The sequence below is a fragment of the Ostrea edulis genome, chromosome 3 (genome assembly GCF_947568905.1).
Source record: "Ostrea edulis chromosome 3, xbOstEdul1.1, whole genome shotgun sequence".
NCBI classification, from domain to species: domain Eukaryota; kingdom Metazoa; phylum Mollusca; class Bivalvia; order Ostreida; family Ostreidae; genus Ostrea; species Ostrea edulis.
In genome coordinates this window covers 65876409-65892619 of record NC_079166.1, presented here as the reverse complement: position 1 = coordinate 65892619, position 16211 = coordinate 65876409, and the positions used below count along the sequence as shown (strand labels likewise).

The 16211-nt window shown below is 34.9% G+C and overlaps 1 protein-coding gene across 7 annotated transcripts in view; it reads left to right on the top strand.

Annotated features, from left to right (window-relative positions):
- The window catches only part of LOC125673871 (four and a half LIM domains protein 2-like), a 49948-nt gene extending 35065 nt beyond the window's left edge, over positions 1–14883 (top strand). For 4 of the 7 annotated variants that reach the window (XM_056158586.1, XM_056158591.1, XM_056158588.1 and 1 more), the window contains exons 6-11: positions 1029–1229; positions 7203–7377; positions 8004–8027; positions 10087–10256; positions 10759–10945; positions 13069–14883. In XM_056158586.1, coding sequence (XP_056014561.1) covers positions 1029–1229; positions 7203–7377; positions 8004–8027; positions 10087–10256; positions 10759–10945; positions 13069–13217 — 906 coding nt within the window. In that variant the 3' untranslated portion in view covers positions 13218–14883. The remainder of the gene's footprint in view (positions 1–1028; positions 1230–7202; positions 7378–8003; positions 8028–10086; positions 10257–10758; positions 10946–13068) is intronic. The other 3 variants (XM_056158587.1, XM_056158592.1, XM_056158590.1) reach the window with 1 other exon arrangement.
- Positions 14884–16211: the final 1328 nt, after the last annotated feature.

Sequence of the window (16211 nt, the reverse complement as noted above, 5' to 3'; positions counted from 1 at the left end):
CTGAGAGAGATTCCGGGATACTTTGTGCGTTTTATTATGCTTGATGAGGAAGTCATGTCACTTAAATTGTTTTTATGGATTAATAATATACTATTTTGTTCTGACTGAAGATCGAAGCAGTCTTTTTGTTATGTGATATTGTGGGGTTATTGACCAATGGTTATATTGGAGCTTAGTATGTTTCTTTGACAACTGAATTGGTATCCATATAGAAATTGTACGTAGATATATAGGTTTGTTTTATTTTGTAATTAACCATTTGATAATTATTTTTCTAATATTAAATCGATTTCTGATGATCTGGAAATTTATTAATATTTGACCAGGATTCCTGTCAGTTTCAGTCACATTCATATAGTTATGCTATGCTGTACTGTCAGACTGAGTGCTTTTCCTCTTTTAGAAATACTAAATAGTTCTCCAATTTGAAGGTGAATTTTTTAATGCCTGGTGACAAGCTCTGTCCAGCCCTCCCTCTCTCCTTTGATATCTGCATCCTTCTGTCCATCATGCGTCTGACATTGTTACATGATAACTTAATATTTGGTTGCAAAGGTCCTCTAAGCTATACAGCACTAACTGTCTGCAGATTCAAGGTTCTTGCACTTTTGCATTTGCCATATGCATGCTTATCGCAGATCAATATATTTATCAAATGCTGGTAGGTTTTTGCTGCAATTTCATGCTCAACAATGGATGAAAGCTGATCTCGCTATTCCGGGTTCCACTAGATAATATCAGGGTACATAAATGTACATTTATAAAAAGTGAAGAAGGGGGGTGGGATATTATATCAATGAGAAAAGACTATTGTCCTTCATTTCCTTGTTTTGCCTTCTATTAGTACATTATTGTATCATGTGTAAAATGTCTTTTGAATATACTGCTACATGTATTCATTTTGTAGCATATTTTGTGCTATAGTGAATCCTGTTGATTTTTATAGCTGTTAATTTGTGCTATAATGAATCCTGTTCACTTTTGTAGCTGATATTTTGTGCTATAATGAATCCTGTTGATTTTTGTAGCTGATATTTTCTGGAGAGTACACCAAAGCTATGGAAGAGAACTACCACAAAGATCACCTAGCCTGCCACAACTGTGACAAGAAGCTGGTGGCCTGCCGTTACATCGTCAAGGACGAGAACCCTCACTGCATCCCCTGCTATCAGGAGTTATATGCCCATAATTGTGAGGAGTGCAAGAAACCGATAGGTCCCGACTACAAGGTTTGTAATTTTGTAAGCTGAAATATTTGTAACATAAAGTGGATGAATTTTAATGATTCAAGATCTTCATGCAGGGACCTGTATTGTGTTGTTCTGTTTTTCTGTCTGTCAATGAATCTGAAATTGTTCATAACTTTTGTAACTATACACTTTCTTGATGAACAGAAAGATCACGGTTCAAGCTTACAACATGGGGAAGACAAACTTTGTTTTAACTCAGATGCTTAGATATATTTAGTTGTTCAATGACAACCAAATGGTTGAAATTTCATTGGTATTTTACATGTTTAAACATAAACCACAAGATGGAATGTAATGCCATTTCGTTAATTGAAAGATGACTGAATAGTTACTGAAAGGTACTGAATGGTTACTGAAATGAAGTTGTATAGCAGAGCTCTGTCATTCAGTCACCTTTCCTGACCTTACAGTGAACTTTAAATCAGTCGACTGAATGGCATAGTTTCATCCTGTGAACATTGGTAAATATATAAAAAATATACCTAGTGATCTAAGTGTAAAACCGTAGAGAATGCATGATAACAAATAAAACATGCAATTCAAAAAATTTAAATAACATTAGAACAATAAACATGCTATCTTACCGTTTGTTTTAAATGTGATTGAGGAAAGAAGAACGATTTCCAAACCATCTTTTGATTTTTGGCAGTTTTTAAAACAAAGTGCAGGTGTATCACTCTTTGTCTGTATTTTGTCCCGTAAGATGTTGAAGCAGCCTCCTGTGGGTTTAATAAACGTGTTTCTGAGGCAAAGAAACTGCCACTTCTAATAAGACAAAACAGAGAAAGCTTGTAATCTTTTCTTGAATGGTAAGCTGTAATAGCACGTTGTAGAATACAGCTAGTTGGCAAATTGTTCCATGTTGTGCAGTTGGCAGCTGGTAAAGTTTTCCCTCTACACTTTCTAAGAAGAAGAAGGTTGAAATCTTATAATCAAAAACGATGTCAGAAATTTTTCATGAGAGGGGATTCACCTCTTATAATTTTCCCCTGAGGTGGTCGATTTCCTGCAGGAGTTATTGCACTAATCTAAAAATAGGTTCGCATCTTAGGAGGGGCTCTGACATCCATCTCCACCCACTTACTTCCATTGTTGTGTAATGGTCATCATTATGGATTATACTGTGCAAGAATGCAGAAATTCATAAACCTCAGACTCAATATTTTTACTGCTTTTACTAGCTTATATAAGGTTAATTAAAAAAAATTACCTACCTCTGGTTTAAAGGAGTCACACAGGTTTAGAATTTAGAACTGCTTTTTTCCAAAATGATATACATGTATATACAGAAGTGGTGCTATATAAATGGTTACGAAGTATGTAACCGTGGGAGGGGGATATGTGATGTATGGTGGGGCTGGTGAATTATTGATGAAGCAGTCACCATCTGGTATTGATCTGAATGTTGCGTCATGAAATATTGGAATTCCGTGGAGATATATTTTAGGAATTGTAGTCGTGGTACCAGAATAACTTTCATGAGTTACTCTGTCTAATTGGGTTATGCTACCATTAATTACCTGCAGGGAGGAAACTTTCACCATTCATCCAGAAATTGTTACCGAGATACAGAAATCGTATCAATGCTATTTTATAGGACCTTGCAGACACTACTGATTCGGTATGGATGTTTTAAGAAGATTGAAAACTAATATCAAATTGACAAACACAATATACAGCACACTGAAGTTTTGGTTTATTTGACACTTCACCCATGGGCAGTGCATCAGTGAAGAAAGGGGTTGACCATTCGCAGTGGCGAATTTATAGGGGGTCCTGGAGAACCCCCTCCCCCTCTCTTCTGACACAAATTCACAAGGCATTACTAAAATGTATAGGTGAAAACTCCAGATTTGGCACCCAAAATGGTTAGTATTTTGGCTAATGTTTGACTTTCACATGCCCCCCCCCCCTTTTGGAAATCCTGGATCTCCCACTGGTCTGACTTATTCAATTTATGATTAAAATTTTGAATATCACCCTGAAGTGTTAAATCTTTGATTCAAATCTTAGTGGTAAAATACATTTACTAATTCAAATTGGCCCCCTTGCCTGAAATGCCCCTTGAACTCCGAGTAAAAAAACTTTCATAAGATGTGTCAGAACCCATTCATTACAGTCGGTGTCCTGACATCAGATATATATCATATCTACATTCTATTTAATTGGCTACATAATTTCTGTTTATACAGCTACTCTTCTCTCAGAATGTCTGCATTTCTACATAAACATTTTGTCAAAATTATCATTGATAAGTGCTCCTGGGGTTTTATCTTCTGCAGATCAGGAGGGAAATCTCCCTGTAGCATAACATAGGCATGTTGTGATTTGATGATGCGGCAGATCATCTATTAGAGAGGAAAAACATTCAACCACTTGGTGTTCGTAATGGAGGATTATTGTGTTGCTTCTCGGTGAGGGTGGCGCAGTGGGGGGGGGGGGGGGGGGGGGGGATCCTGTCATTCTTTTCATGCAATGCATGCTGGGAAAAGGGTGTTTGAGTAGAATTCCTGGATTGTGATAAGCCTGTATCTGTATCTCATTTTGTCATCATCCCGTGGAGCAGAGAGATTATCTGTTGATTTTTCTGCAGCTTCTGTTTGATTTCTTATTGAAACTTTTCATTCAGCAATCTGTGTAGATAAAAGGGCAAATAGGTCAATCGGGTCCTTAGGCCAATGAGAATGGATTATTGTTAAGTTTTAGTACTGTGATTGAACTCCAAACAGACTCTGTAAAAACTGACAATTGGTTATATGGTATCTTTTTATTCACTTAAGAAATGAATAGCTCATAAACATATTGACATAAATGTAGTTTATGATGAGGCAATGACTCTGTTGAACATCATGTTTTCTCTTTATCAGGGGTTTATGATAATAATCTGGGAAAGGTGGAATTTTTCCCTGTGGTTCACACACTATATATATTAATAGTACACGTATAATGTACCTGCACTAAGGGACCCAGGGATGGAGATGATGATGAAGGAATTTATCATTATGATTACAAGCGAAATATTCAGCCATGAATTCTTTTGATTGTGCATTTTGAAAAGTATGAGTAAGTTATAATTAAAACGTGCACTCTTACGATCAGATTACGTTCAGAAAAAACTAGATCGTGTATCTGTAAGGAAATAGGATGAGATTTAAAGGAAGTTCACAAAAATATAAAAATATAATTGTGAAGTTTAAGTTTATATCTATCTATCATATATATATATATACATGTATATGTATGTATGTATATATATATATATATATATATATATATATATATATATATATATATATATATATAATATATATATATATATATTTATATATATGTGTGTGTGTGTATTATATATAATTCTTTAGTGGTGTTTAGCTCAATCTTCAGAGCTATATATAGGTGAGGCTTTCTAGTCTGTTGAATGCAACAGACTAATATACCAAAGTTGGTGAATTTGGTGTTGTCTTAATTTTCACAATTTCAACTTCTTCTCCAGAACCATTGAGTCTTAAACACAGCAAAATATATTCCTTTGGGTGGAGAACATTTAATTTGTTAATATGAAGGGTCCTGCCCATTCCAAGGGAGAGATGAATGGGAAATAATGGTGGAGGTGTTTGTAAAATCTTCTCTTGAACCACTCAATTAAATTTATAAAGTCAAAATACAGTCTGGATTGACACAGGTCAAACCATGACTGTCGGGGAAGACAAGGCACTGGGTAGCAATAAAGCTTTAAAGTTTTACATTGGAACACACAGGAAAAATTACGCTTGCTCAAGTCTCTATGTTGCATTTATTACTTTATCATTTTGTCCAAATTTTACTTTGTTTCAGAAGTCTAAATATCTGCTCTCTACCATACTTAATGTCACCAAACATAGAGACTTGTAAACCCTGCACAGGGCTTATCAGCTGGCCTCCTTATTAAATCTGTCATCATGTTTCCCTCTGTAGGGTGTTTTATGACCTTTCCCCAAATCAAAATCTATGTTTGGCCTTATCAAAAAGTATTAAAGAGAGCACTGATTATTAAACATAGAGACTTGAGCAAGTCTAAGGAAAAATCATTTTAATTTTTAATGATACAGTTTATCAAATTAACATGCTATAGCATCGTCATACTGTGTAGATTTAATTTTGACCCCAGAGACACACTAACATCATGAATTTTTAAAGGTTACTTGGGTGGCATTGTAACCCGCCTCTTAAGGTGGCTCACTACATCTTGAAAGAGTTTTTCAAATCAGCACGAAATGATTTCATTATGAAAGATATGATGACATATAATGAATACTTATGTCAAAATGGTGGAAAATATGCAATTTTGGATAAAAAACATGGTTTTCAACAACAAAAATTCAGTACATATGAACAAAAGACTGGCGGATTTGAACTCAGGATCTGCGGTTCATCAGACCAATGCTATAACCACTGAGCTATGATGTGAATAAGACAAACATTTCGATCGATACAAATAATTTCACAATACATTCAAATCGCCATCTTGTGACGTGGTGTCATAAAGAGTATAAGCCTTGATGTAGTGTCGAGCTACCTTAAACCTGTAGTGCAGATACACTAGGGACTACAGTAGTGTATAGAAAATTCAAAACACTTCATCCTTGTGCTCAGACATTTTGCGAAAGTAATACATTCTGTGGTGCAGCAACTATTAAATTAATTAATATAAGGATATTAGGTTTAGAAACATCGCACTTGATGACAATAATGATGAGGAGGAGGAGGATAAAGATTTAATTTGATTTGAATGTTTCCCTGTCTCTGAGGGGGCTTCACACCCATGTCGTGTAGTTCTGAAGTTGCATGGGAAAATGAGATGTCACTCACTCAGGTCCTAAAACAAATCAACAAATGATGGCAATCCAGACATTCTGTGCATTAACAACAGGTTGATGGTGAACCATCATCACATTATAAACACTGCTGGAGAAGCGAAGACTGGCGTGGAATGTGGTAGTGTGTAGATGTTTAGTAAGCACCATCTGTTGTTCAAGAAAAAATAATCACTGCATATACTGCACTCCGTGTTCTGCATACTCTCCCATAATCGTACAGCAATGTACGTTTATAAAATGTTTATTGTATTTCGGGATCAAACATTCGATGCCTTCAGTGTTTTGGATAAAGTACAAGAAAATGAGTTGTTAATTAAATATCATGCAAAAGAAATCTTATAATAAGTGAGACGCCCAAATGAGAACAGATGTTGATGAGGATTGAGGTTGAGTTAATGAAGCAACACGTAATATATTCTATGAATTTGATGTTTGCCAAAGCTGAGTCAAGACTTCACACAATGAGTAAGAAGGAAGGAATGCTGGGAGCACTTGTTATACGGGCTGATGTTGGAATGCCGAGTCAGGGTCAATGTGGTCAACGAGCATTAGGGTGTTTTTGTTTGTCAATAGCACACAGTATATGTTATGATTTGGCGTACAGCTGCACTGTGCACCAGTTACCACAAGCATTGAACAGTAGTGCAGTGCCCTGTGTCACTTCTTTCAAAATTTCAGATTGAAAATTTCCAAATCTGGTTTACTGGTATATATAGCAATGATCGAATTGCTGTATAAACACTTTGTTTAGTAAACAAGGACATTGTCAAAAGTGGTAAAAAGTTTAGTGACTGATGCTTTCAGTTTTGTTGAAGAGGATCAAAGTGCATAAATTTGTAAATTAAGGATACTGTATATACAATAGTGAATCCTTTCTATATACAAAATGTATGACTACTGGTATTATTTGAAAATAAACAGATAATTTTTCACTCCCTTAATTGATACATGTGTGATGATCAATAGAAATTCCAACCAATTAAAAACAATACAGATGTCTGTTTAGCATCAAGCATCCAAATGAATTGACGCTTTTTAAAAATTTGATTCAACAATTTCACCTTCAAATTCTGAAATGGTTTCTGTTGTATTTCAGGATCTCTCCTATAAGGATCGCCATTGGCATGAGTTTTGCTTTAAGTGCTTCGAGTGCCAGAAATCTCTTGTGGATCAACCGTTCGCTCCCAAAAATGACAACATCTACTGCTCGGATTGTCACGATACAAACTTTGCCGCTCGCTGTGATGGCTGCGGGGAGCCATTCAAAGGAGGTATATGCACTTCTTCAACAGTACAAATAAAATTTTAATGGTTTACATTTTGTAAAAGGGTAGTTTCAATTCTGAAAAGGGATGATGTTTGCTCATGCAGTAGCTTGTCGTGTATAATATGAACCCAGAGTATAATAGTATTCAAGTACAAATTATTTGATTGCTGCCAGGGTATTTTCTTTAAACAGCTGGTAGTGATAATATTGGAGATTTTAAGTTGCCAAAAATAATTTTTTTTTTCAACAGAAACTATTTTGGTTGTATGTGCATCAATTATAGGTTTCATCCTTGGAGTATCTGGTACGAGAATCAGAAATTTCATGTACAGCAAGCATGGTTGTTTTTGGTTGAAGGTCAAAGGGAGATAACTCGATTTTTTAAAGCTAACATGTCAGCTTAATTTGATGATTTTATTTCAGTTGAAGAGATTCTTATTCATTTAGTTGGAATGAAATTAAAGTTATAATTTATCAATTTAACATTTCTGAAAACATCTATACATATATTTGTACATCCTTGTGGTGCATGCTCTCTTTTTACTATATACCTATGGAAAGAGAAGATTTAAATTGTATTTGCCAGTACTATTCTGCAATGTGTTAAAATTTCTGTTTCCGTGGCTTCAGGAGATGAAGAAAAAGGCATCGAAGGTATACACAGTCCTCTGGCTTTTGTATATTATCTTGGCATGATAGGCAATTCGCTAACGCTGGCTCTCAGGCAGGTTCTTACTCACTCAAATTAAACCATAGCCACACTCGAAAGTCTTGGACACTTCTAGAACAGGACGGGAGGGTGTTGTTATTCTATTTCAAAAGAGGGATCAATATGTTTTTCTCCTTCTATATGTACACAGCACAATTAGATGAAGATCATTTATGTATTAATCAGAACCTGAAGTCCATTGACAGTAATAGCTGTAATGATTCGGAAGTTGTTTCGAAACTTTCTTCAAGTACAACCCCTGGTGATTAAGATCCAAAATCCACACCTTGCATTTATATTTTCTTCTATATTCTGCTCAACTGCTCTCCATTACACGAAGTTTCAGACTTTCCTAGCAGATGTAACTCGTTCTTTCTTAGTAGCTAGTTGGTTTTTGATATATGTATATAACTCGGTGTATCGATTTTAATGTGTATACTCTGATCTTACAAATCAAACTAGAAGTGTAACTACGTATCTAGTTAGAAATATCTCAGTAATCACAGCTCTGTTGTTGCCCTTTTTTTGTGTGTTTCGTATAAGTTTTAATGAGGTATAACTCGTACTACAAAATATGTACCACATTTGTGTTTAGTTCCGATGTTTGCTTCTCCCTTGGTTACTGTAGAAACACAGGCATGATTGGGTGACAAAACTAAGCTGCTAAATGACGATGAAATCTTGATCAGTATTTATAGGAAAAATATTTCTTCAGGTGCAGAAATTATAATCCTTTTAGTTTATTAAATGCGCTGTATGATGCACCATATACGAATGAGGAAGTGAGAGTAAATGTTGTATTTTCAGTGTGGCATCCCTATTGATTAATTGTTTTTTAAAAAATAAATTCCCATATTAATTGCTAATGATTGTGGTTTCTTTCTAGAGAAACATACTGAGTGCTCACCCTCAGATCCCTGGTATATGCTTTTGCAACTCGCCACTGTAGGTGAGCAATTGGATATGGCCGCCATTCAGTGTTGAGTTGTCTCCCTTCGTGTTAGCCATGTGACTGACCATCTTCAATAGCCAGGGGTCTGATCCGCTCCTCTTGTGATCGGAACTGTTGGTTAGTGAAGATGGTGACTAACATGTTGAAATGGCTCTTTCGACAATCTTAATGCCTTTGACTGCATTTGGCAAATTAATCTGCTCACTGGCCACCTAAAATACGTGTTTTATTCTCTGATTTCTTCTTGATTTGTATACTATACTGTTTAGACAAGGGTACGTGGTGAAGACTTATTCCCTCTCTCTTCTTTTTCTTCCCTCTGTTTGATGTATAACTTGTGTATGGTTAAATTTTGATTTAACTTTAACAGTCGATAATTCCGTATCGATTTTTTAAATACTATTCAGAAAAACTGAATACGATCAAAATACCGGTATATGAATTTGGACATAATGAAACCTTTCCTTTGAAGTTGGGAGGGGATTCAAAATGTGTCCTATCTTATTGTTATTTTTAGTGTGTAAATTATGCTTGCAGGTGATAGTTTATTGCTGTTTACAGAATGCTAGTGGTTGTGTTTTCTAATAATAACCATCAAAGACCGACATTCTTTGTCCTGTGTATTCCTGTATTCTAATCATTGTTACATGTATATATGTCACAAGTTACAGATATCACCAAAAAAAAAGAACCTTTAATGAATTATGCTACAAAACAATTGAGATATTTATAAAATTATAACAATTTTAACATGCTAGCTCTCTCAGCATGTTTTTTCTTCTCTAAATACACAAGACAATGAATTATCTTATGGGGATTATAATAGTACAATGTACTATTTTTTTTTAGTTTTACCTTTCCTATCTTATTTTTTTCCATAGAATACTCTGTTTCCTCTTCTCCATTTAAGTGTTTTAAGTTTAAACAGTGTAAATTAATTTTCCTTTTGCCCATTGTTTTTGTTTTGCTTTTCCTCCTTGGTGATTAAAAAGGGAGATAACTAAGGTCAATACGGCACCAGTCTTTGAAATATTTCTCCTACTTATTAACAGGGATGAAGAAGTTTGAATACAAGGGGAAACAGTGGCACGAAGAGTGTTTTGTTTGTATGGTGTGTAAGCAGCCAATCAGAAACAAGAGCTTCATACCACGTGACAACGATGCTGTCTGCGTCCCATGTTACGAGGAACAGTTTGCTCAAAAGTGCAACAAATGTAATGGGGTAAGATTAGCAGGATTGAAAGCTATCGTATTTTCTGTACAGGACATTGTCACAGTGGTATAGCTGACTTTTATGTTACAGTAGTTGAATTCATGCTTCCCCGAGAATTAGAATGGTTTTCCAAATATGGAAGTCTTCATACTTTCCTATTACCATATAAGCAGAATTTTTAACGAGGATTTAATTTTGGCATTATTAGTGAGAGTGATATGAATCTTTAAAATTGAATGTCGGTAACAATTTATTTCATATCAGAGGTAATAGATATCTTGGAATTATAAAGTTGCTAAAATTAGCTCTCGTTAAATATATATACACATATTTATGAAAAAATTGTTAAATTTGCCTCTTGCTAAAATTCAACTTATACAGTATCTCTTGATGGAAAAAATCTCAGAATGTAGAATTTTATTGTGTTCATGTGGTATGATATTTTCTCTTCACGCAATTTTGGTTATCTAACTTATTTGGTATTTATGACTTATTTCATGACTTTTCACAGGTGATTAATAAGGGGGGTGTGGCTTACAAGAACCAGCCCTGGCACAGAGAATGCTTTACATGCACCAAGTGTAGTAAGGAACTAGCCAAGGAAAAGTTCACGTCCAAGGATGACCAGCCGTACTGTGCGGAGTGTTACGGGGAGCTGTTTGCCAAGAAATGCTGCCGATGTTCCAAAGCTATTACAGGTAAAAAAAAAAAATCAGATATATAATGATTTATTTCAAAGTCAAAATTCTATTTTGCAAGTTGATGGTTTTTGGGGGTGGGAGGTGTTATAGTTATAGCTATATATATTAATATCTTTTTGGTCCCCTTGATTACATTGAAACGTGTCTAATCCAGACATGCTTGGCACTGGGAAAATTTGGATTAGACAATATTTAGATTTACAAAATATTTTTTACAGTACTGGTATGTGTACATTTTACAAATCATTTCAGATTGCACAGTGTTTAACTTGAACATTTAACTTTTACCGTAGTTTGAAATGTAACTGTACTTCAGAACTCGATGTATTCATAATGATAGTGAACCTTTTGTTTTTAGATTTTGATGGTAAGCATTATACAATGTATAAATAAGAATCAAATTCTAGCATATGTTACCTATCTCTGAAACTGAGTCATATTAATTAAAAATATCTATTTGTAAAACCCTTCCTCTCTTAAAATCTACCCATTGCACATGATATGATGAATGTGATGCAATGCAGGGCTTTCAGGAAGTTAGTGTTGAATATAAAGTCTGAGGCAGGTGATGGTGCCTGAGGCAAATTGTGTGACACTTCAGCTTTAAATGAGAAAGCAAAAACGGAGTAAGAAAGCAAAAGATGAGGTTGACTTTGAGGAGCAAAGCTACAATCAATAAGGTTTGCTTTGAGGAACAAATTCAAGCTCCAATCTACAAGGTTGGCTTTTAGGAGCAAATTCTAGTTCCAATTGATAATGTTGGCTTTGAGGAGCAAATTCAAACTCAATCTATAAGGTTGACTTTGAGGAGCAAAGCTCCAATCTATAAAGGTTGGCTTTGAGGAGCAAATTCAAGCTCCAATCTATAAGGTTGACTTTGAGGAGCAAAGCTCCAATCTATAAAGGTTGGCTTTGAGGAGCAAATTCAAGCTCCAATCTATAAGGTTGACTTTGAGGAGCAAAGCTCCAATCTATAAAGGTTGGCTTTGAGGAGCAAATTCAAGCTCCAATCTATAAAGGTTGGCTTTGAGGAGCAAATTCAAGCTCCAATCAATAAGGTAAAACTCCAATAGAAAAGGCTTTGTTTGCTCCAAGGGAGAGATGTTGACAATGGTGATTTTTGACAATTAAACTGCTGGATGATTTGTCGCCTTTTGATTGGTATTGAAAGCCCTGCAGAGAATCACAATCTCTTTGACAAAAGAAACCAGTCATTCCAGGCAATCTCTCTCACTCAGGGCATTAATATTGTACATGGCATTAATTCTAACAGCATATAAACAAGGCAATTCTTTGACATATCTCTGCATGTTTTATTACCTAATTATAAATGAAAACATGTTTCAGCTTCTATATAAATGAACTATATAATCACCTGTTATATTTGATTGCTAAAGATCAGAAATAAAATCAAACATATGAAGGAATTTCCTTTTGATGTGTATAGTGAAATGGAATTCTCAATACTGTCGATTCCTTATGGTGTGAAAATTAAGGAGGTATTCATCATAATGGCCGACTTCTTTTTAAAACATGGATGAAAAAATAAATATCAGTAATATTTGTCTATTCATTTCAAATATCATTGCCTATAGCTGAGTATCTCAGTAGGTTAGCATATCGACAGCTGAACTGTAAATCGCGGGTTCGAGTCCAGCTGGGGTTTTAAATTTTTTTTCAAATTGCTTTCTACTCAAACTGCATTTGTTTTGACCAAAAAAAGGCAATTTGAAAACTTTCAATTTCAAAATATTGTTGCACATATCCTCCACTTTTCATCCATATCAAATTTATCTGCTATATATAGCATTCCTCCCTAAGCAATGTCACAGAATGCATATTTATAAATTATTGCAAATTCATAATTTGTGCTTTTTCTCATTACTTAATTTCTATTTAGAAATGAGAATTCACATAAGGAACGTGAAGATGTAAAACAAAATTGATGCTTTGTAGAGAATGCTGTTCAAATTCAAAAGTGATAAAATCTAGTTTTTCATAATCCTAATTTTGGAAAACAATGTAAAGAGGTCATTCTGAACATGAATGAAATTTTGATGTCATTAATTGAAAATTGATATGTAGAAGAATAATACAGAGTTGCATGTATTCTATTTCAGGTTTTGGAGGAACAAAGTTCATTTCCTTTGAGGACAGGCACTGGCATAGCGACTGTTTTGTGTGTTACAAATGTGACACCTCCATGGTGGGGAAGGGTTTCCTTATGAATGAAGGCGAAATCTTGTGTCCTGAGTGCGGCCGCAATTAAAGAGAAGGAGAGGAATAGTTATATTTTAATTGCTTTTAATGGCAGAGATTTTATTTTAGATCTTACATTCTTTATTTATGTATGTAGATTTTCTTTCCAGAGGTTGAAGTATGTTCAAGTTTCAAATGCTTTATTTTTGTTTTTTAATTGAATTTAGATAATATATATGTCTTTGTTTTAATTGATGTTTCTGAATTACTCATAATGATCTTCAATGGTGATAATAGCGGTATGCTGTGATCATGAGTTATAAGCACGCTAGATGATTATGGATACGCATTTAAGGATAGATAACTCTTGCCATATAATATTGTGTTATTGACATATATGCAGTTTTCTCCCTTGCTCTAAATTTGCAAGGAGTGCATGCAAATTAAAGACTGTGTTAAAGCCTAAAAGGAATCCCTGTTTCTTTTAAATCTATTACCTGTTTTGTTGGGTATTTTTAATGAACACGATTTGTATTCCTTTCTTTTTGAAAATAATTCAAAGGAACAAAATTGTGTTTTAATTATTTCATTGCAGGACAATATGTCTTCGATTTTATTTGAGGTTACAATGTTATAGCTTTTATGAACAAAATGCTTATAATGAAGAAAAAAATTTCAGATGTAAATGTATGACTACAAACCCCAGATATTTTACATTAGCAGCATGTAAAAATTGTCTTTTGTTTCTGTTTTGTGATGTTGACTGCAAAATGAATGTATGTTGGAAAATGGTCATAGTTTTGTGGAGCTGTTCAATTCTTCTCAAAATTAAACTGTTGTATACTGCAATCAAGTCTATTTTTAACTCAACAATGTCCAGCACTGCCACAATAAAGGGAAATCAATCAGCAATGATCGATTTCGTCCATTCAGGTTATCTTAATCATATATGTATCTTTCACAATTTCAATTATGCAATGCCAGATTTTTTTCTTTGTTTAATACCTTACATGTGTAAAACATGCATTGCAAATTTGTTTGTTTCAAAATGATATTATTTTAGTGTTTAGGAACTTGTTACAGGAGTGGTTTGGAACTTTAGAATGGTCTAATTCACAATTGTGTGATTATTTTAAAAACATGGATTGTTTGATTGTGATTTCGTATTACGCTGTCATTATTTAGTGTTGATAGGAACTAAATGAGAAATATTTGAAATCATCTATAATGGTTATTGTCCATTTTTCAGCTGAAGAAGCAACTAAATGAATGTTTAAAAAGTTTAGAGATCACAAACTTAGATATCTGTCTCTCTATCTACAAGTAACAACTCTTCACATTCACAGCTTTCTCCAAAAAAAAGTTATTTGCTCCCTGCCTGTTATCAAAGTTAAATTCAGTGAAAATGTTGTCATTAGTTACATAAGTGCAAAAAAATGACCTGAAAATGGCAGAAGTCAAACTGCTTATTTATTTTTATAACTTGTTTATTTGACAATCTGTTGGTCGGGTCTCCTGACTGTTTTGTAATATCAATATTTGCTTTGGCTGGTTTCCCTTGGAAACTTTGCTTCATCACCAAATTATTGTGTGCTTCCAATGTTCTGTTGCCTTGTTTTTGCCATGGACATATATATACTTTTACAGGAAGCAGAGCGTAATATCAGTTTAATGTACTTCATGCGAGGTGAATGTTAAAAAAATTCTATATATAATAAAGCTTTTATGAAAATTCATATGCTTTGTCTCTTGTTTCTATCCTATGCAGTATTTCATGTGTGAGAGAGAAGGGGGTGTTAGCCGTGTATATTTATTTATCTGAGTGCAAATGGACCAATTCGCTCCTTTGTTTCTTTCTATATTAGCGTATATCGTAAATTATCCAAAAATTTACGGCATATTATGGAAGACACAAAATGAATCCTGAAATATTTTGCCCCATTTTTAGGTCACTTGAATTCATTCAGGTGACCTATTGCTATCTGTTTTTGTCCGTCGTCGTGTGTTAACATTTGAACATTTTCAGCTTCTTCTCTGAAACACCTGAACCAATTTCAACCAATTTTGGCATATAGCATCTGTGGGTGGAGGGGAACACAAATTGTGAAATTCGTGGTCCCTGCCCCCTGGGGCCTGAGGGGTGGGGCAAAAACCATCAAAATGAGTGTAATTTTAAAAAATCTTCTTCTTTACTCCTGGACATCAAGAAGCCAAACTGTGGGCATAATTATAATGAGCGTTGAGCCCTCTACCAAAATTGTGAAATTCATGGCCCCTGGGGCAGGGGTTCTTGTGTTAGGGTGGGGCTCTATTGGTCATATAGTGAAAATGTAGAAATTCTTTGAAAATCTTCTCTGTCTCTGGGTATTAAGTAGACAAACTTAATAGCATGGTAATGATGAGCAAGGATGCCTCTTTATACCCTCCGCAACAAGTTGTGGGGGGGGGGGGGGGGTATACTGGAATCGGGTTGTCCGTCTGTCTGTCCGTCCGTCCGTCCGTCTGTAGACGCAATGGTTTCCGGGTTCTAAAGCATTATCCTTTCCACCTACCGTCACCATATCATATATATGGACTACCCATGGGATGAAGATGTTCCCTATCGATTTTGGGGTCAAAAGGTCAAAGGTCAAGCACACTGGACATCGAAGTAGCAATATGGTTTCCGGGCTCTAAAGTGTTATCCTTTCCACCTACAGTCACCATATCATACATATGGACTACCCATAGGATGAAGATGTTCCCTATCGATTTTGGGGTCAAAAGGTCAAGCGCACTGGACATTGAAGTAGCAATATGGTTTCTGGGCTCTAAAGCGTTATCCTTTCCACCTACAGTCACCATATCAAACATATGGACTACCCATGGGATGAAGAAGTAGACAAACTAATAGTATGATAATGATGATCAAGGATGCTTCTTTCAAAACTGAAATTTATGGCCCCTGGGTCAGGGGTTCTGGTGCAAAGGCGGGGCTGACCACATAGTTATTCAATGTTTCTTCCATCCAAAAGTAAAATTCTTATATTTAAACACAAACCTAATTCAAACATTGGAAGGTTGT